Source organism: Orcinus orca, chromosome 8 (assembly GCF_937001465.1).
Source record: "Orcinus orca chromosome 8, mOrcOrc1.1, whole genome shotgun sequence".
Taxonomy (NCBI): domain Eukaryota; kingdom Metazoa; phylum Chordata; class Mammalia; order Artiodactyla; family Delphinidae; genus Orcinus; species Orcinus orca.
In genome coordinates this window covers 51,503,303-51,524,748 of record NC_064566.1, presented here as the reverse complement: position 1 = coordinate 51,524,748, position 21,446 = coordinate 51,503,303, and the positions used below count along the sequence as shown (strand labels likewise).

Here is a 21,446-nt window from a genome sequence, read left to right as displayed (position 1 = left end):
GGCATGTGGGATCTTAGTTCCCAACCAGGCATCAAACCCCTGCTGCCTGCGATGGAAGTGTGGAGTCTTAACCACTGGACCGCCAGGGAAGTCCCCTGCTCCAGTTCTAGAGCAGGATTTCTCAACATCAGCACTACTGACGCTTTAGAACAGATAATTCTTGTTGTCGGAGCTGGAGTATGCATCCCTAATCTCTATACCCAGAGAGTGCCAGTAGTACCCCCGAAGTGATAACACTCAAAATTATCACCATTGTTAAACGTCCCCAGGTTGAGAACCATTGTTGTAGAGTCTCTGCTCACTACAATCGGCTTCAGCAGATCTACATGCCACAATAAAGAGTGCTGGACTTGGGGTCAAGTCTTGGCCCTGTCACTTATTAGCAATATTTACTTAGGCAAGTCCCTTCCCACTCTGGGCCTCAGTTTCTCCATGTATAAAGGGGATTACAATCTAGGCTTATATCAATAGATTATTGTGAGAATCAGATATGGTGATGAGATAGGACTGATGGCTACACAGAAATATGGTATTAGTGTTGTGTTCATCTTATCAAAAATTCCTCAAACTGAAGATAAATGGAATAATAATAACAACAGTAGGATTGCTGAATTTTCATGCCACACAAAGCTTCATCAATTAAGAGTAAGGAGTATGGCCCTCTACAGATGGACTGCTACGAAAAGAAGTTTGGCGCGTAACGGAAAATGGATTAGAAACATGAGAGTCAGTACTGGATTTAAATGTTGGCTTCGCCACTTACTACCTATTTGACCTTGGACAAACTAATTCAGTTCTCTGAGTCTTAGTTTCTTCAGCTATTAAATGAAGATAATACTACCTAGTTCATAGGGTTGTAGCAATAATTAAATAAGATTACATAAGTAATTTGCCAGGTATACTGTGCCTACAAATGCCAATTCCCTTGCCCTTATAAACAGTGAGTAAATGCTAGGTATTGCAAACTTCCAGATAGCCTCCCTAAATAACATCCCCTTCCATTTTATAGCACAATCTCTGATCTCTTCAAATTTACCTTTGGTAATAACTTCCTTATATAAAAAAATCGGCGGGCTTCCCTTGTGGCGCAGTGGTTGAGAGTCCGCCTGCCGATGCAGGGGACACGGGTTCGTGCCCCGGTCCGGGAAGATCCCACATGCCGTGGAGCGGCTGGGCCCGTGAGCCATGGCCGCTGAGCCTGCGCGTCCGGAGCCTGTGCTCCGCAATGGGAGAGGCCACAACAGTGAGAGGCCTGTGTACAGTAAAAAACAAACAAACAACAACAAAAAAAATTGGGGACTTCCCTGGCGGTCCGGTGGTTAAAACTCCACGCTTCCACTGCAGGGAGCATGGGTTCGATCCCTGGTCAGGGAACTAAGATCCCGAATGCTACGTGGTGCAGCCAAAACAAAAAAAAAATTGGGATGCATTCATAGACTGGCTATGGAAAATCAAATAAAGTAATTATGTAAAAGCTTTCAGAAAAGTAAACAGCACTCTAAAATGCTCTTTTTCCTTTTTGACATTCCACAGATAAGACTGAATAAAGTGAGAATTGTTCATTCTTGCCACTAAACATGCATTTTATTCCTCAACACTTACAAGATTCCATTGATTTGTTTATTCATTCATTTACTCTTTCAACAAACATTTACTGAGATCCTGTCTGTCCTAGGCAGTCTGGTGGGCACTATGCAGTCTATGCTTTCAAGGAGCTTGCTAAGAGCATTTTGGAGAGACAGGTATGTACACAAACATCCGCACTACAGGAAGACAAAGGCAATATAGGTATGTACCAAACGTTACAGGAACAACAGGGAGAGAAGGGGGAGAGCTTGGGGAAGGCTTCATAGGTGAAGTAGGGCTTTATCAAGATGTAAGGAATGAACACAGATGTTTGCCATTCCAAAAAACGGCATTCTACAAAAGTAAGGAGGCATGAGACCCTCGAAGAGAACCAACAGAAAAACCAGACATAGTTCAATAAAAAAAAATACTGAGAACTCTAGTCATTTCAAAGTATAATAGGCCTTTGAGTAGTAAGAGTATAGGTATCTTTTTCTTTAGTATCTACTCTTTTCTGTATGTCCCAAATTTTCTGCAATAAACATGACTTGGATGATCAGATAGTAAAAACAGAAGGGAAGGGACTTCCCTGGTGGTCCAGCGGGTAAGACTCCACGCTCCCAATGCAGGGGGCCCGGGTTTGATCCCTGGTCAGGGAACTAGATGCCGCAAATGTACTGCAACTAAGAGTTCTCATGCCGCAACTAAGAAGTCCGCACGCTGCAACTAAAAAAAGATCCCACAGGCCGCAATGAAGATCCCACATGCCGCAACTAAGACCCAGCACAGCAAAAATAAATAAATAAATAAATAAATATTAAAAAAAAAAAAAAAACAGAAGGGAAGAAATGAAGTAGTTGAATTTCAAAAGTCAACCTAACATGACAAAACAGTGCTAGCTTTTAAGAGTAGTGCTGGGATAGGACCCAAGGGACCCTGCTGGGATGCTAGGGAACTTAGAATCTGTGGACTCTACTATATATAAGTTATACCTCCATTTTAAAAAATGTAAGTGGACTAAAAAATAAAAAAAAAAGGAAAGAGCAGCCTTACAGAGAATGATGATGAATGATGCTTTTACTCTCCACAGAGAACAGGAGCTGGGTTAGCTTCAGGCTTGGAAACTGCTCCCAGATGAGTAAGATTTCCATCTCTCCAGACACCTGCTCAGCAAGGGATGCAGGCAAATTAAAGGACCCACAGGAGAGGCCCCTTCCTCTCATCTTCTGGGTGAGCTGCAGCTGCAGCAAGGCAGACCATTTATAGAACAAAAGCTAGCGCACAGTTCCCCTGCTCAATTCCATCTCAAGGTCAGAGCCCTACCCCCAACTACTAAAGGAAAAATGGATCAAGATAAAATGAAAATCAGAAGAAAAGAAAATCATTTTATCTCTGAAAAGCTGGGCAGTAAGAATGCCTGATATGATGGTCTGAAAACCTCAATCAGTGCAGAGAAGTGAATTGCTAAAAATGAACATCTCTTTATGCTCTACTATTTGGAGCAAAGAACCAGGAAAGAGGCAAAAAGCAGCACATCATTCATTTTGTTATCCTAGAATTCATGTTCATGCCTACTGGAACTCAATCCAAGTCAACAAATATTCATTCAGTGCCTACTATGTGTCAGGTACTGGGCAAAGTTTTAGCGTGACTGCTGACGCAGACAGAAACAATCCCTGCCTTACATATCTTAGAGTCTAATAATAATCAAGTAATTATGAGAGTAAGGAATGAGCATTTTGAAAGGGAAGTTATATACCCTTTTTTAAAAAAAATAAATTTATTTATTTTCCTTATTTATTTTTGGCTGTGTTGGGTCTTCATTGCTGCGCGCTGGCTTTCTCTAGTTGCAGCGAGCAGGGGCTACTCTTCGTTGTGGTGCACGGGCTTCTCATTGCGGTGGCTTCTCTTGTTGCAGAGCACAGGCTCTAGGTGCACGGGCTTGAGTAGCTGTGGCACACAGGCTAAGTAGTTGTGGCTCAAGGGCTCTAGAGTGCAGGCTCAGTAGTTGTGGTGCATGGGCTCAGTTGCTCTGAGGCATGTGGGATCTTCCCGGATCAGGGCTTGAACCCATGTCGCCTGCACTGGCAGGCGGATTCTTAACCACTGCGCCACCAGGGAAGAAGATACCCTTTACTTCTGCTAAATATATAACATAAAGACCTAACTTAATGAGGTTCTCTGAAGAAGTGACATTTAAAATAAAGCCTAAGAAAAAAATAGGGGCTGATTAGCTGAAGGGGAAAGAGTATTCTAGGCTTTAGAGAGCATATGCAAAGGTCCTGAGGTGGGAAAGGACAAAAAACAAAGTCAGTGTAACTGGAGATAGAAGGAGAGGGAGAGAGAAGTGCGAGTTAAGGTGAGAGAGGCAAGCCCAGGCCATGGAGCACCTAGCAAGGTATGTGAGAAACTTTTATTTTGATCCTAAAGGAATGGGAGGCCATGGAAGGAATTTAAGCATGAGAGTGACATGATCATATTTCCATTCTAGAAAGATTACACTAAAAGCAGTGTGGAGAATCAGTTAGAGGGAATTATGAATTTGGAGGAAAAGAAGTGGGTTCAAATCCAGACCTTGCCATTTACGACTATAGGCAAGCTTTTATTATATTATTAATAATAATAACAACAATAATAATAGCAGCCAAAGTTTCTGGACTTAGTTGTAAGCATTTTAAATATATTAACTCCCTTTATTTTCACAATAGCTTTATTAGATAGGTACTTTTATTAACCTCATTTTACAAATGAGGAAACCAAGACACAAAGAGGTTAAGGAAACTGCCCAATGTCACACAGGAAGAATGTAGCAGAACAAGAGCAAAACCTAAGCAGTCTGGCTGCAGAATCAATGCTTTGATACACTATGGCAAGGTGCTTGTCTGAATTAAGTAAAGTAATATACAAAAAAAGTATTTAGCAGAGTGGCTGGCTGTTATGATAGTAGGTGCTCAACAAATGTTACTGCCTGCCTGCCTTTACTCAAATGCAGCCAGAGCTTTTCACAGTAGGGTATTAAAAACAAAATATTTTAAAAAGTCCTTCTGAAAATTTAAAACACTATTCCAAGGAGCTGATCCACTGTAGGTATGATAACATTCTGTAAATGGCATTTAATGCCTCTTTGCCACCACCTCATCTGAGATGCTGCCCCTAATCCCTGCCAGCTGAAAAACATCTCGTTAATTACTAATAACAATAATATTATTTACAGAGTGTTTACAACGTTCTGTTAAGTGCTATTATATATTTTCTTATTTAATTTTCAGAACTCAAAGAAATAGGAAAATTACCATCCCCATTATGAAGACAAAGAAACTGAGGTTCAGAATTTCTCAAGGTCATATTGTTAATAACTGGTAGAACTAGGATTTAAATGCAGACAGTTTGATTCCAGAGCTTTTACTCTTAACCACTTGTTACTCAAAGTGTGATCCAAAGACAAGCTGCTGGTAAGCAAACTGCTTGTTATCAGTTCAAGACAAGATAAGAAGCATGACACAGTCAGTAAACACACTTTAATTCAATCAACATTTTGTTTTCAATAGCAAGAGTTTCTTGATGAAGGAAGCAAAGCGTTAATGTACATTTTGGCATAAGCTCCTAATATCTTCGCAGAGTGGTACTTTGAGAAGCATTGCTCTAAATTATTATGCTACTCTGCCTTCTTGAACTGATATTAAACTTTATCTTTCACTTATCACTTCCACATTATGTTATAATTATTTTTTTGGTGTGTGTATGTGTGCACACACACATACACACACACTCTCCTTGAAATCGGGCATTTACCTTTGTATCCTCCAGTCAGAATGTCTAGTCCAATGCCTACCACAGAGCAAGAAGAGGCTCAACCAGCAGTTCTTTAATTAAGTACTTAAAAGCACTTTCATTAAACTTTAGGAAATGTATACTACACAACTGGATTGTGTAGTCATATTCAAGAACCTGTCATTCTTTCAAGAATGGCTTAATGTTCCCCATGTGGCAGGCTTTATGCTAGGTACTGAAGAAATGAAGAAGAACACAAGTCAGGGGGGAAGGGAGCTGGCAAATGAATAGATGATTACAGCCCAGAGCACTAAGTGACATGATAGAGGTATGTGTCAAGTGCTGAAAGAGCAACCAACTCTCTGGGGCATCAGAAAAAGATAAAGTACATCTTTAGGCCTAAAACAATTGAAGTACTATCAGCTGTGAGAGCTAAAGTCACAGCTGATTATCCAATCTTCTCAGAAGCACATTTAGCACAGTTATACTCTAAGTAATAAAGGTTTAAAAGTTCAAATTTGGCTTAAGGACTTAAAATACTATATAATTAAAAATACTGGAGTCAGGGAGAACTGGGTTAAATCCAGGCAACTTACTGGTTCTGTGAATTTTGGCCTTTCAGAGCCTTGGTTTACTCATCTATAAAATGGGCATATACTAATATCTAGTGAGTAAGAAAGTATAATTTTTGCCATATCCACATATGATGCCACGTATTACCTTGCTACAATGGCAAACCAACCACCCAAACTATTATTTATTAAATATTTTTCTTTAAATCAACTCACTTAAAAATTAATTTTAAAAAGAAACTTGAGATGTGGAACAACTGGAACTCATGTTGCTGGTTAGAGTGAAAAGTGGTATGGCCACTGTGGAAAGCAGCTTGGCAGTTTCTTACCAATTTAAAAGTACAGGACTTCCCTGGTGGTGCAGTGGTTAAGAATCTGACTGTCAATGCAGGGGACACGGGTTCGAGCCCTGGTCCGGGAAGATCCCAAATGCTGCAGAGCAACTGAGCCTGCGCACCACAACTACTGAACCTGCACACCACAACTACTGAAGCCCGCACACCTACAGCCCATGCTCCGCAGCAAGAGAAGCCACCACAAGGAGAAGCCCACTAACCACAACAAAGAGTAGTCCCCGCTCGCCGCAACTAGAGAAAGCCCGCATGCAGCGACAAAGACCCAACGTGGCCAATAAATAAATAAATAAATATATATATTTTAAAACTAAATAAAAATAAAAATACACCACTCTTACCATTTGACCCAGCAATCACACTCCTAGAGAAATAAAAACTTCTGTTCTCACAAACACCTGTACATATTTATAGTAGCTCTATTTGTAACTGCCCGAAACTGGAAACAACACAAATGTCCTTCAAATGAATAAACAAACTGTGGTACATCCACTCAATGAAATGCTACTCAGCAACAAAAAGGAACAAACTACTTGACACAGGCAACAACATGGATGAATCTCAAATACATTATCCTAAGTGAAAGAAGCCAGACTCAAATGGAAAAATACTGTATGATTCCATTTATATGACATTTTGGAAAAGGCAAAACTACAAGGACATAAAATAAATCAATAGTTGCAGGGACTGGGGATGGGACAAGGGATTGACTACAAAGGGAGGAGGGGACTTCTTGGGATGATGAAGATGTTCTATATCCTGATTATTATTCTACTGCATGCATTTGTCAAAACTCACAGAAACTGTTCACTAAAAGGGTGAATTTTACTAACGTAAATTATACCTCAATAAGCCTGACTTTATATCACTATAGTAAATAGAAAAAAGAGTATCAGTTGACATATAAAGAAGTTAAGGGCTTCCCTGGTGGCACAGTGGTTGAGAGTCCGCCTGCCGATGCAGGGGACACGGGTTCGTGCCCTGGTCCGGGAAGACCCCACATGCCGCGGAGCAGCTGGGCCCGTGAGCCATGGCCGCTGAGCCTGCGCGTCCGGAGCCTGTGCTCCGCAACGGGAGAGGCCACAGCAGTGAGAGGCCCGCGTACCGCAAAAAAAAAAAAAAGAAGTTAAGCTAAAAATAAATACAGTGCAAACAAAACAATGTTATAAAATTCTAGCTAGATGGTGGTGTTTGCCAAAGACTCTGAGCCTGAGGTCCCCTCTTTCTTATAAAGATTAGGAAGTACTTCAGCGGTGTTAAGGACATACCAGCACAACACTAAGAATTTCTCCTTCACATAATTAGGTTTAAAAAGAATGAAAAAGGGAAGAAATTTCTCACCATGTGATTTAATGTTATTTAAGGCATCCCACAGGGCATCCCACACTTTCTCAAACATTGAGATAAGATATGTAAAGTGCCTGGCCTGGCATGGATAGTCAGTAAATGTTAGTTCTCCTCCCCTACAGTTTTCCAGCAAACCCAAAGAGTATGTAAAAAGCAGAGGAGGCGAAGAATATCTATATAAATGGGGAGATATACCATGTTAATGGATCAGAGGACTCAAAATAGATGTCAATTCTCCTCAAATTGATCCTCAGATTCAACACACCCCACCAAAATTCCATCAGGCTCTTTTCTGTAGAAATCAACAAGCTAATTCTAAAATTTTAATGAAAAACCCAGAGACCTAAAATAGCCAAAATAATTTTGAATAAAGAACAAAGTTGCTTTTTCAGTAATCAAGCTACTGTAATCAAGATAGTGTGGTATGGGGAATTCCCTGGCGGTCCAGTGGTTAGGACTCGGCACTTTCACTGCCGTGGCAGTGGTTCGATCCCTGGTCAGGTAACTAAGATCCCACAATCCGCGCAGTGCAGCCAAAAAAAAAAAAGAAGAAGAAGAAGAAAATAAAGCCACTATGAAATACCACCATATATCTCCTAGAATAACTTTAAAAAAATGTGACAAACCAAGTGCTGACCAGGGTAAGAAGTTATTGAAACTCTCATATACTGATGGTGGGAATACAAAATAGGACAGCCGCCTGGAAAAAGTTTGACAGTTTCTTATAAAGTTAAACACGCATTCACCATAAAACCCAACAATCCCAGGCTTAGGTAGTTGTTGAACAGGAAGGAAGACACATGCCCCTACAAAACTGGTATGAGAAAGCTTATGGCAGCTTTATTCATAATTACCAATAAACTAGAAACAATCCAAATGTATATCAACTGGTGAATGCATAAACCAACTAAGGTTCACCATTTAATGCAATACTATTCAGCAACAGAATACTTGCAAAACCCCAGATGAATCTTAAACCCATTATGCTAAGTGAAAGAGGCCAGAAACAAACAGCTACATACTGTATGATTCCATTTATATGATATTCTGGAGAACTTAAAACAATAGGGACAGAAAATCAATCAGTGGTTGCCAGGGACTTGAGAGGAAAGAGAGAGGAAATTGACTACACCTTGGGCACCCAGGAACTTTTTGTTTTAAGAACTTAATAGACTTGTTCTATATTTTGATGGTGGCAAACTATATATGTAAAAAGAGTGAATTTTACTACATGTAAGTTATATCTCAAAACTTCATTTAACAATAACAAAGCAGAGCATACTACCCACACCAAGAACATCCCATGCAAAGGCATCTTTCATACCTTTCCTCGACTTTAATGGAGAGATGGTTGCAGAGGTTGTGAACATACTGGGCATAACTCTCTGCCAGGGCCATATCGTATGCAATCAGGTGAATGTTTAAAACCCCGTATTCATAATCTGTCCCCAAATTAATGGGTCTCACTTCCACTTTTCCCCTCTTCTTCCTGGGCTAAACAGGAAACAAAAGAGAAAGAAACTAAATCAAAGTATTGTATAAGAAATTCTAACCATACCATCTTGATATATATATACATTAAAAAAATCAATCTTTCAGTTAAACTTGTTTACCATTTTTCTCTCAGGTTACCCTACCTATAAATTGAACTTTTCCTGGGAAGGAATGGGCAGCCTCCCTTGACACTGGGCTGTAGCATCAGTCAATGAAAGGAGAGGGAATATTGCTGGCATTATTTAACATAAATACATGTGACTGTCTTCTGCCATTAACTAGTTTTGAGACTCACCTTCCAAATCTGGCCCTCAGTTTCCCAATTTTTATATTAATGGGGTTATGCTAGATAACAGATTCTTGAGGATTTTTTTGGGGGGGGGCCATGCTGCGCAGCTTGTGGAATCTTTTTTTTTTTTTTTTTTACAGGAAATAAAGAATCCTTTTTTATTTTTTTTGTGTGTGTTAGTTTCTGCTTTATAACAAAGTGAATCAGTTATACATATACATATGTTCCCATATCTCTTCCCTCTTGCATCTCTCTCCCACCCACCCTCCCTATCCCACCCCTCTAGGTGGTCATAAAGCACCGAGCTGATCTCCCTGTGCTATGCGGCTGCTTCAGCTTGTGGGATCTTAGTTCCCTGACCAGGGATTGAACCTGGGCCCTTGGCAGTGAAAGCACACAGTCCTAACCACTGGACCACCAGGGAATTCCCAACAGATTCTTTTTTTTTAAAATAAATTTATTTATTTACTCATTTATTTTTGGCTGCGTTGGGTCTTCGTTGCTGCGCACGGGCTTTCTCTAGCTCCGGTGAGCGGGAGCTACTCTTTGTTGCGGTGCCCGGGCTCCTTCCCATTGCGGTGGCTTCTCATGTTGCCGAGCACCGGCTCTATGCGCGCAGGCGGGCTCAGTAGTTGCCGCTCACGGGCTCTAGAGTGCAGGCTCAGTAGATATGGCGCTTGGGCTTAGTTGCTCCGTGGTATGTGGGATCTTCCCGGACCAGGGCTTGAACCCATGTCCCCTGCATTAGCAGGTGGATTCTTAACCTCTGTGCCACTAGGGAAGCCCTCCCAACAGATTCTTAATCTAGAATCCATAAAGGAATTTCAAGGGGTGTGTCAACCCCAAAACTTATATGCAAAATTTTACATGTGTGCACATTTTTTCTAAGGAGAGAATCTTAACTTTCATCGGAATCTTAAAGAAATTAATCACAAGAAAGTGCAGAATTACTTCTCTTCCAGCCCTCCTAGCTTTGAAATTCTGCAGTCCAATTATTTAGACAGCCTTCCTTTTAAAAACTTAGAGGCAGACAAATTATTTTATTTCTACCCTTCTCTTTCATATAAAGTATTGCTTCACTACATATCAACCTGTGCAAACTGCTGTAAAAAGTATGAGCCCTGGGAAAACAGATATGTAACACGACATAGATCAGGATCAAGAAAGCTTCTCAACCAGAAATAATTTAACCTAAATGCCCATCAGGAGGGGAGCTTGTTAAATAAAACATGGCACATCCATTCAATAGTACATTATGCAGCTGTAAGAAGACATAAGGAACTTCCTTATGTACTGATACAGAAAGGTTTTTAAGATAAATTAAATGATAAAAGCAGACTGTAGAATAATGTTTTCAGAATATTGCCATACATATACAAAGGGTGGGTGGGGGAGAATAGATGTGTGTGTTTAATTACTTACATATTTATTTGTTTGCATATCAAAAACTAACTCTGGAAGGATACACAAAAATACTAATACCATTGGCTGCCTATGAGGGAGGGAATTGTATGGCTGGGGCACAGGGATGGGAAGGAGACTTTTTAACTACTTCCCTTCTATATTTTTTGAATTTTTAATAATATGAATCTTTTATCAATTCAAAGTTAGAATCTTAAAATCTACCTTGCTTTTTAAAATTTTTTAGTAAAAATGTTTTTACAATGTTCATACTAAAAATGCATAAATAAGTACACAGCTCAATGAATTTTCAAAGTGAAAATACCTGTTTAAACAGTATCTTGAAAAAGAAACAGACCACTACCAGCACCCGCAAAAGTCTCCTGCCTCCCAAATTGGTGACCACTAGTCTGGCTTCTAGAACCATATGCTCATTTTGCCTTTTTTCTAAATTCATGAAAATGGAATAATATACTATGTTCTCTTTTGTGTCCAGCTTCTTTAACTCATTATGTTTGTAAGATTCACCATGTTTTAGGTGAAACAGGAATTCTTTCCTTCTCATTGCCCTAGTAAGTCTATTATATGAATATGTTATAGTTTATTTATCCTTTTTACTGTAGGTGGAAATTAGAGTTGTTTCCGGTGTGGAGCCGTTATGAATAGTATTGCTACCAATGTTTTTGCATGTATCTTTCAGTGAACATATGTATGTATTTCTGTTGGGGATATACCCAGAACTTGAACTACTGAGTTACAGACAATGTAGAGTTTCATCTTTAATAAGTTCTCTGTTTTTCAAAGTGGTTTCCAATTTAGACTCCCACCAGCAGTACACAAACGTTCTAGTTGCTCTACATTCTTGCCAATACTTACAAAACTTAGTATAGTCAGGTTTTCTGGTTGGTTTCTTTTAGCCATTCTGGTTGGTATGAGGTGGTAATGCATTGAGACTTTAACCTGCATTTCCTTTAAGTCTACTGAACCTGAGCATGTTCCCATATGTCCACTGGCCATTTAGATATTCTCTTTTATAACCTGCCTATTCAAGTATTTTGCCCATTTTTTAGATTGGGTTGCCTTCCTTTCCCTTATTGATTTGCAGAGGTTCCTTCTATATTCTAGACATGATCCTTTGTTAAACATACATGTTGCAAATATCTTCTTCCTCCCTGTGTCTTCCTTTTTCACTTTTTAATGGTGTATTTTGATGAGCAAAAATTCTTATTTTTAATGTAGTCCAATTTACTCATTTTTTTCTTTTATATTTATAGTGACTTTTGTGTCCTGTTTAAGAAATCTTTGCTTACCTTAAGATCATGAGGATATTCTTGTATGTTATCTTCTAAAGTTTGATTATTTTAATATTTACATTTAGATCTACAATCATTTCAAGTACTTTTTGTGTACAGTGTGAAATACAAGTCAAGTCAGTTTTTTTCACATGACTATTCAATCCAATTGACCCAAGTACCCCAGCACCACTGTAATGCAGTGTCACTTATGTCATATAATAAATGTTCAGAGATACTTGGATCTGTTTCTATATTCTTTATCCTGCTCCATTGGGCTATTTGTCTATTCGTGAGCTAATACCACACTGTCCTAATTACTGGAGATTTAGAATAAGTCTTGCTATTTGGTAGAAATTTTTTTTAAAGAAAAAAATGAGGTGGGGATCTATTTACATGTCTTAAGTCACCCCTATCTAACAGCCAACAGCTTAGTTACTGCCATAGCAGAGGTGTTCCTGGCAGAGCACCTAGAGTGGTTCTCTCACATCAATGCTCTCCAGGTCAGTCTAAGAGAGCAGGGGCCCAATCTGGGGAAACAGGGGGAGGACCAAGAAATGGTCCTTTCACAAGGCCGGTAAAACTGATACAAACCTGATCTCACAGGGATATTCTGAGAACTGAACAAAACACTGTATATAGTTAATTCAATCTGTGGCACATATTTAAACACTCAATAAACATTAACTTTTATTATTATTTTTTCATTTTCATATTCCTCACATCTAGCACAGGGCCCAGCAGAGAGACAACATGCAGTGAATCACTATTTTAGAATTTTAGAATAGGATGGCATTTAGAGATAACTTTTTCCCAGTTCTTCATCCTTGCAGGGGAAGAATATGAAGCCCAGAGAGATTAAATATGTCCCCCAGAGTCACACAGCCACACCGGACAGATCCTAGGAACTAACCCAGACCTCCTGACTCCCAATGCAGAAATTTTTTCACTGAACCCTCTGCATTATTAAAGTTCTTAACAGTGGTAGTCACCCCAGGGTCCTAGACTTTGCTATGAGTGAGAAGCCAACTTCTATAACCAACCATCAAGGTGCAGGGGTTTGGGTCTCCTGCAGAGGGTCTCCTGCATACCCGAGGCCAAATGCAGCGATCCAGACTTCTCATCATGACAGCACTGCAGTCAGAGCTGTGAAGAATGCTAAAGTCAGAATGCAAAGGGGAGTGGCTGAAATTTTCCAGCAGGGAAGGGAGGAGCTTCTTTGAAGCCTGCAGGAGGCTTTTCTTAACCAGGGAAAATGCCAGGGCTCTTCAAAAGTGTCGCCTTAGGAGAACAAAAAGAAGAAAGCTGATTCTAGTATCCCTCTTGGCATCTCACTTGCTTTTCCATGTTGGCCTAGATCTGTCTAGACCAATCCACACCATCAGGAGTCCACTGTGATATTATATTTCAGTTCTGAGCCAGGGCACAGCATAGCTAGCAAGAGCTTGAGTGCATGAGATTTCAGACACCAGTTACTATAATTTTACCTGCTCAGTCTTTCTCATCCCCTCCTTTTTATTCCTACTGCCTAAGTTTAGACCTTCATGACTGCCATGGGGAGCTACTAAAGATATCTGTGCAAGAGATGTACATGACTAGGGCTGTGTTTCGGGAAGGCCACCCTGACTGCCCATGAAGGAGAGCTAGGCAGGAAAGGAATGGAGGCTACGAGAAAGATGGCAGGGAAGATGGACTGCTGTCCACCATCAAACTTTGGTACTCCTGTGACTGACCTGGATTCACCGTGAGTTGGCCCAGGGCGGCCATCCTTGGATCCCCGTAGAAGTACAATATAATGCCCAAAATGGGCCATGGGATAAATCACTAAACCATTTTTGTACAGAAATATCCATATTACTCCTATTTTACAGACAGAAAACTGAGGTCCTCTGAAGGATGTTATTTGGCCAAGGCTACTGGGGAACTTCGCTGGCAAAGAACAGATAGAGAAAGGACTCAGATCAGAATCACAGACTGTTATAGCTGCAAGGTAACTTAGAGATAACTTAGTTTCTCCTTCCTTCCTCCCCTAATTTTATATAAGGGGGAAGTCGAGGTCCAGAAAGGTTAAAATAAAGGTTACAATAGTAAGGAAATGGAAAAGGCAACCACTTTGGGTCTAGCCATGGCTAGAAGCTGAGTCTGTGGCCCCAAACCCAGGCTCTCTCCTCTAGATTCTGCAAAAGTAATGATAGTAGCTGCCTATCACTATAGGTGGCATTCTCTAGGGTGGGAAAGTTGGGAAGAAATTGTATCATCTGAATCCTCAAATGAAAAGCTGACAGGCCTGCAGCATATACAGCTTCCAGAAATTCTGCTGATGGAAATTTTAAAAGCTACACCTGGGGACTTAAATGATTTGGTGATGGTACTCTGAACAGTCCATAATGAGCCGTAGGGTACACAGAAATCAAGTGGTTATGTTTATAACTCAGTGTAGCACACTCAAGAAATGTACACCAGACAGAAGGCCTGACCCTGACTGGGATGGCAGAGAGGCTCAGCCTGGTGCTGCATAAAGAGCCCTAGACTAAGATGGAAGCCAAAGAATATCTGGGGGACTTCCCTGGCAGTCCAGTGGTTAAGACTCCGCGGTTCCACTGCAGGGAGCACGGGTTTGATCCCTGGTTGGGGAACTAAGATCCTGCATGCTGTACAGCATGGCTGAAAAAAAAAGAAAATCTGGGCTCAAGTACTGTCTTAGTCACTACATGACATTGAGTGACCTCTCTAGGTGTCAGTGTCTTCATCTGTAATACCTAAGGTTCTTGTGAAGCTCAAAATAGTGAATTTCTGTGAAATGGAAATAGTATGGACATTAGATTGATTCTGACCACTGTCAGTTCAAATAATGGCTCTGGAAATTACTAGCCACTTGGGAAAGTCATTTAATGAGTCTTAGATTCCTTAAACAGCGTCCTTAATAACCACAGCATATCTGAGGATTAAATAAAATATACCATTTATAATACTGTAAAATGAAATAATGCTTTTAAAGCCTGGCACACAGTGGTTACACGTCTGGTATATAGTAGTTGCTCAATAAGTGGTATCTTTAAAGAAAGACTGAGTAATGTACACAGATAGGACATTATTTTTACTACAAATTGGAGGTAAGCATGCTCCTAGTATCCTATTGGTGTGCTTTACAGAATGAGACATTTATTAAGCACCTGCTGTTTGCAAAGTGCTGATTCAACCACTCTAAAGAAAGAGTCCAAAGAAAGAGAAAACACAGTCCCAGTTCTAAAGAGGCTTATAGTTCAGAGAAAGAGAGAGAGAGAAGACACACATGAAAGAACCAGTCCTCTCAGGACTTCCCTGGTGGCACAGTGGTGAAGAATCCACCTGCCCATGCCGGGGACACGGGTTCGAGCCCTGGTCCGGGAAGATCCCACATACCGCGGAACAACTAAGCCTGTGCGCCACAACTACTGAGCCCACGCTCCGCAACTACTGAAGACCGCCTGCCTAGAGCCTGTGCTCCGCAACAAGAGAAGCCACTGCAATGAGAAGCCCACGCACCACAACGAATAGTAGACCCCGCTCGCCACAACCAGAGAAAGCCCATGCACAGTAACAAAGACCCAATGCAGCCAAAAATAAATAAATTAATTAATTTTTAAAAAAAAGAAGAAAAAGAACCAATCCTCTCAATTTAATCGTAACAAGCAGCCCACCTCCCATGGCAAGTTCAACACAAGCTACCTTGCTGCACCATGTCAATTAAAACCCAAGAGCAATGACCTCAGGTGGTCACAGCTGAAAGTGCAACGAGCAGGTCAGTACTCCTAGGTTTTTTGCATGACATATAAGGGTATATAGTAGTTCCTCAATAAATGGCAACTTTAAAAAAAGTTAATCTAGACCTGTCTACTTCTCAAGTCTCATGTACCATCATCCTCTAGTGCCCACTTGAGATTCCAGGATTAACAAACTGCTAAAAGTTTCCCAACTGCATCTCCAGGATCAATGACTTTCCACCTTTGCCCAGAATGTTTCCCCTCCCTGCAAAGTCTGACTCTTCACCCAACATCCTCAATGTAACTCCTAGTAATTTTTTGTTGCTGTTGTTGTTGCTTTTTGCGGCACCCACGCGGCGTGCGGGATCTTAGTTCCCCGATCAGGGGTGGAACCCGTGCCCCCTGCAGTGGAAGCGCGGCATCTTACCACTGGACCGCAAGGGAAGTCCCTCCTAGTCATTTTTTTTTTTTTTGCGTACACGGGCCTCTCACTGCTGCGGCCTCTCCCGTTGCAGAGCACAGGCTCCGGACGCGCAGGTTCAGCGGCCACGGCTCACGGGCCCAGCCGCTCCGCGGCATGTGGGATCTTCCCGGACCGGGGCACGAACCCGCGTCCCCCGCATCGGCAGGCGGACCCCCAACCACTGCACCACCAGGGAAGCTCCCCTCCTAGTCATTTTTTAAGGCTCTGTTCATGCTCTTCCAGGAAGACTTCCTTCATTCCTCATGCTGAGTTAGGTACTACGCCTATGTGTTCCCATAGCAACCCCCTCCCCATTATACACCACTATCACTTATCACATGTATCCATTTATTCAACAAATATTTTCTGACCAATAGTGATAAGCCAGACCAGGGTTAGCAATGGGGATATGATAGTAAATAAGACAGCCATAGTCTCTGCTTGCTGAAACTTGCAATCTATTGGGAAAGGCATACAGAGAACGATTATAAGAAGATGCATGTTTTGAGGGAGGGAAATAGAGTGCTATGGGATTGTAAAAAAGAGGGACTAATGCCATCATCAGCATCATCATTATCACCACCAGTAACTACTTATGGGCTCCATGCTTCAGACATTGTGCTAAGTACTTAAAACTTTCTTTTTTAACTTACTTCTCACAAACCATTTAAATAACATGGTTATTTAAAGGCAAGAAAATTGTGGCTTGTAAAAGTTAAGTAACTTACCCAAGGACATACACTAGTAAGCATAAGAACTGAATCTTTAACTTGGGTCTGCCTAATTCTAAAACATTTCTCTTAATCTCCGTCTTTCTCTTTAAGGAAGGTATGCAGAGCCTGTCAGTTTCCTCAATATCTATTCTCTCTTTTCTCTTTAATCACGGACCTGCTGAATTTTACCTGGGCACATGACCATTTATAATAAAAATTACATTTCCCAACCAATCTTGCAGCTGGGTATGGTTATGTGACCAAGTTCTGGCCAGTGGGATACAAGCTCACACATACTGCTTTCCCTTTCCCCTTCCTGCTGGTTGGAATGTGGACATGAAGGCTTAAGGGAGGCAGCCATCTCAGACTATGAGATAGAAGCTGTATGATAAGTGTTGCAAAACAAAAGGCGGGACTATCTACCTATACTTTATATGACAGAAAAATAAACTCTATCTTGTTTAAGCCCCTTGACTGAGTGGATCTCCCTCTTGTGGCAGCCAAACCACTACCTCAATAAGAAAGTATTATGTCTCATTCATTTCTCTATTCCTAGAGCCCAGCAATATTAAATGTTGAGTTGAGCTGAATTAAATTCTGGTTCTAATTCTGTTATTTACTAGCCATATGGTCATAGAGAAATCACTTATGCTCCTCAGTTTCCTTTTCTGCCCAGTCTACCTCACAGGATAGTTGGTGAAGCAAAAAGCATGGTTTTCAAATCTGTTGGTTACAAAGGGCCTAAGAAAAAATCACGTTTCCCTTTGTGAAGCACATGAAATACTCATCAATGTGCTTTCACTGTATAAAACAAGAATGACTTAACTAGCAGAACATATGGTTAGATTATATAAATGGAGTTCTCTGCATTTCAAAAAATATGAAAACATATGAGTTTCTCTGTTAACATTTATTTTCATCAAGTAAAACTGATGGGAGAAAAACTTGTAATTTAGAAAATTCTATCCATTAACTTAATTGTCTTTCTAAAATGTGGAAGATTGCCATTATTAAACCTGAGGAGAGGTTCCATTCTAGGATCACCAGTGTTCCAAGGGCCTATGGTTTGAGAGGCACTGAGGTAATGGATGGAAAAACACTTTGAAAATGGAAAGAGATCATTACTTTTACTCATATCAAAAATGAATCTCTCTAAAACTCTGACACTGTTGTAATTTAGCAGAACAGGCAAGGCAGGATGAGAGCCCAGTGGGTTGGAGACCAGGGTGCTCTAATGGCACAGGCTAAAAGTCAGGTCTTCACAGGAATTGTTCTGTGCCTGGAAAAGCTCTGGGAAACCCTTTTATAGTTTTTACAGCCCCAGTGTTTCCAGCTACGCTAAGCAACTGCATACTCCTAGATGAGTGTCAGTTCACTTTACATACTCAGTGTAAGAACACAGGTAGTATTTAATAAATGTTTGTTGAGCTGAACTCTATAACACCTCCACTGACACTTTCAGGGAGAACTGCATCTTTAACTTTGCTCTCTTGATATTAGTTCATTTCCCAAGCAAAGCACTTCCCACGTGTACCTTAGTTACATTTTTGAGCACTATCCTTCCCAGGCCACCTCATACTTTTTGTAGTTAAGAGACTGTGTCCCACTCACCACAGCGTCATCTGTGCAAAGCACAGTGCCTGGCACATAGCAGACACTCAATAACGGTTGTTCTTTTCAATGAGTTACAAGAGGCAGACTTGAGGGAAAACATGGATGCTAGTTTAAAACAACTCTCTGTAAGCCAGTCCTATAATCCATGTCTAGCCCTACAGTCACCAGGCCAGCAAAACCAATCTTTCTGTTTCCAGGAAGCTAGGACTATCACCACAAAGTGATTCTGATCTGCTGATTTTTCTGGGAATGATGTCACAGTCTCCTCACAGACTTGTGGCTGTTAGAGCTGATCAATCTATGAGTGCTACAACAAAATAAGTAGGTGTCAGAAATGACAAACACCTCCTCTATGTCAACAGTCAGAACAGCATGAAGTTTCCAAGAGAAAAGGTATCTTGACTCCTAGTTGCCCTTCTACAAAGAGGAAATAAACTGTCTGAGTTCAAAAACCTTACTCTCTTGCCCCAGAGCCTGAAAAATAGAACATATAACAGCTAAAACTGACAGCAATTTATGTTGTCTCCATTTCATCCTCCCACATCTTCCTCTTGGCAATGCTTTTATTCTTGGGCTACTATTACCCTAAAATTGGAGGCTGAACAACAGCTGAGGGCAAGTAAGTAAGTGGTCTTGGGAGATGTGACCTAGCACTATACAAATGTGAAGGACTATATTCTTTTTATTTTTATCAAATAAAAATCACTCCAAACAATCTGAAGCCTTTTAAATTTAACAGAATGATGCAGGGCCCTTGAAGGAATAATGAGATTACACACTGAGACACAGTGTTATGGCTGCAGATATGCTCTGAAGTGTGATCCCCCACTGCCATGAGTCAAGGTGGGTCTTACATGATGAGAGAAGAAAAAGGAAGATATCATGTCTTAAAGAAGAAAGAGCATGTACAAAGAACAGAAGCATGAGACAGAATGGGTGTATGAGAAAATGTTCCTGAAGTATAGTGTGCAAAATGGGAAATCACTGAGAAGGAGATTGGGTCTGTGCTGAGAGACCCGAAATCCCACTGAGGATACAGAAAAAATGGTTTGCTATCATCCCCCATGCTGCCACCCAAGAGGAAGCTTTGTTTTCACCTCTCTTCTCACTGACTCCTCAGAGAAGCATCAAGGACAAGGGCACAGGATGGAGGGATGGAAACCAACCTAGAGTTATAAACCAGGCCATGCAAGATAGAGATAAAACCAGTATTGACAAGGAAAGCTGAGGTGAGGTAGATGTGCCTTTTCCTTCCCAAGGTTCAGGAGTCATAAGGCTGAGTGTGGAACCTTTGGAAGGAGGAGTGAAGAGATTATACCAGCAGAAAAGGGACAAGGGTTGGCCACTTTGTGCATGAGAATTAACTCTTGTCTCAGGGATGTAGGGCTCAAGAGAGTAGAGGAGCCAGCCTGAGAGTCAGAGAAGAAAAAAATGGGAAAATGGCTGTTTATTGTTTTTTCTAGGTTCTAAGTTCAGGGAAGAAAGGAAGCCAAAAGATGACTTCTAGCTTTTCCAGTCCAGTTCCCCAGGGGTGCAAAAGAGACAGGGACTTGGGACAGAGCCTCTGTAAGCTGGCAGATGAAAGTTTTCATTGTGCTCTTCCGTGCGGGAAGTGAGGAGCCTCTAGCAGCTTCCATCACCATCCAGCCCTATTGTGCTAGCCACCCTGGAACAATGAATGACATCAGAGAAAACCCTACAGCCCTAACAAAAGGGAGCATCACTCCCTTCAAGCAACCAAGGTCATCTGGAGGCAGCTGTTTGCAGAGAATGGGTTGTTTGCCAGCTCTGATTTACAAAACCTCGGGGCAGCTCCAATAACCACATTTAGGTTCAGCTCAGTCAATATTTATTGTCCTCTACTTGATGCCAGGCTTTGTGCTGGACACTGGGGATACAGAAAAAATATGAGACATGGCCTCTACCCTGAGTATGCTCATCATCTAGGAGGAGAAACAGTCATCAAAACAGGTGGTTAAAACAGAGCAGCAAGTCCTAGGATAGAGGAAGCACAAGGAACTCCAGCAGCTCATGGTAGGACAAGTAACCCAGTGCAGGGAATCAGAGGTTTCTCAGAAGGAGAGATTTGTTCTTCCCCTCCTCATCCTGCTTCCTCAATGGGATTTAGATGTTCAGAATGTATTGGCCAAGTGAAGAAGGAGAGCAGGTCTTCCAAGTAGACAGAAGAGCAGGTGAGAGGTCTCAAAACAGTATGATGGGGCTTCCCTGGTGGCGCAGTGGTTGGGAGTCCGCCTGCCGATGCAGGGGATCCAGGTTCGTGCCCCGGTCCGGGAAGATCCCGCATGCCGCGGAGCGGCTGCGCCCGTGAGCCATGGCCGCTGAGCCTGCGCGTCCGGAGCCTGTGCTCTGCAACGGGAAGAGGCCACAGCAGTGAGAGGCCCACGTACTGCAAAAAAAAAACCCCCAGTATGATGATTTGAGTATGGTATCCATGAGATGGGAGAGGAGGCTGGAGAGAAAGATGGGACAGATGGCATTAGACATGCCATTAAGCTTCCTTTTATAACAAGCCAAGGAGTGGGCCAGAGCATGGTATATACAGAAAATTATCTATGAGGGAGGATCCCAAGAAATTGAAAAAAACAAAAAACTCACACCCAAACAAAACTAATTTTATTTTCTGCTAATTTATGTGAGACTTTTAGAAGGGGGATATCGCAAAATAAAACAACTCCAAGAACTTACTCTGAGGTGTCACAACTTAGAAAGGGTGTAAATCACTCCTTCTTCTGAATTTTAAATAGCACTTTGTATCTTCCTTTCAGCACTTGTCACTTTCTGCTTGGGAGCATAATTATTTGTGTCTT

At 41.3% G+C, this 21,446-nt stretch overlaps 1 protein-coding gene across 5 annotated transcripts in view; it reads right to left on the bottom strand.

Moving 5' to 3' along the window:
• MRPL48 (mitochondrial ribosomal protein L48) overlaps positions 1-21,446 on the bottom strand; it is a 48,561-nt gene that overhangs the window by 3,020 nt on the left and 24,095 nt on the right. For 3 of the 5 annotated variants that reach the window (XM_004279776.3, XM_033405682.2, XM_033405681.2), the window contains one exon: positions 8,934-9,103. In XM_004279776.3, coding sequence (XP_004279824.1) covers positions 8,934-9,103 — 170 coding nt within the window. Of the gene's footprint in view, positions 1-8,933; positions 9,104-13,128; positions 13,232-21,446 lie in introns of all 5 variants that reach the window. The other 2 variants (XM_033405683.2, XM_049713185.1) reach the window with 1 other exon arrangement.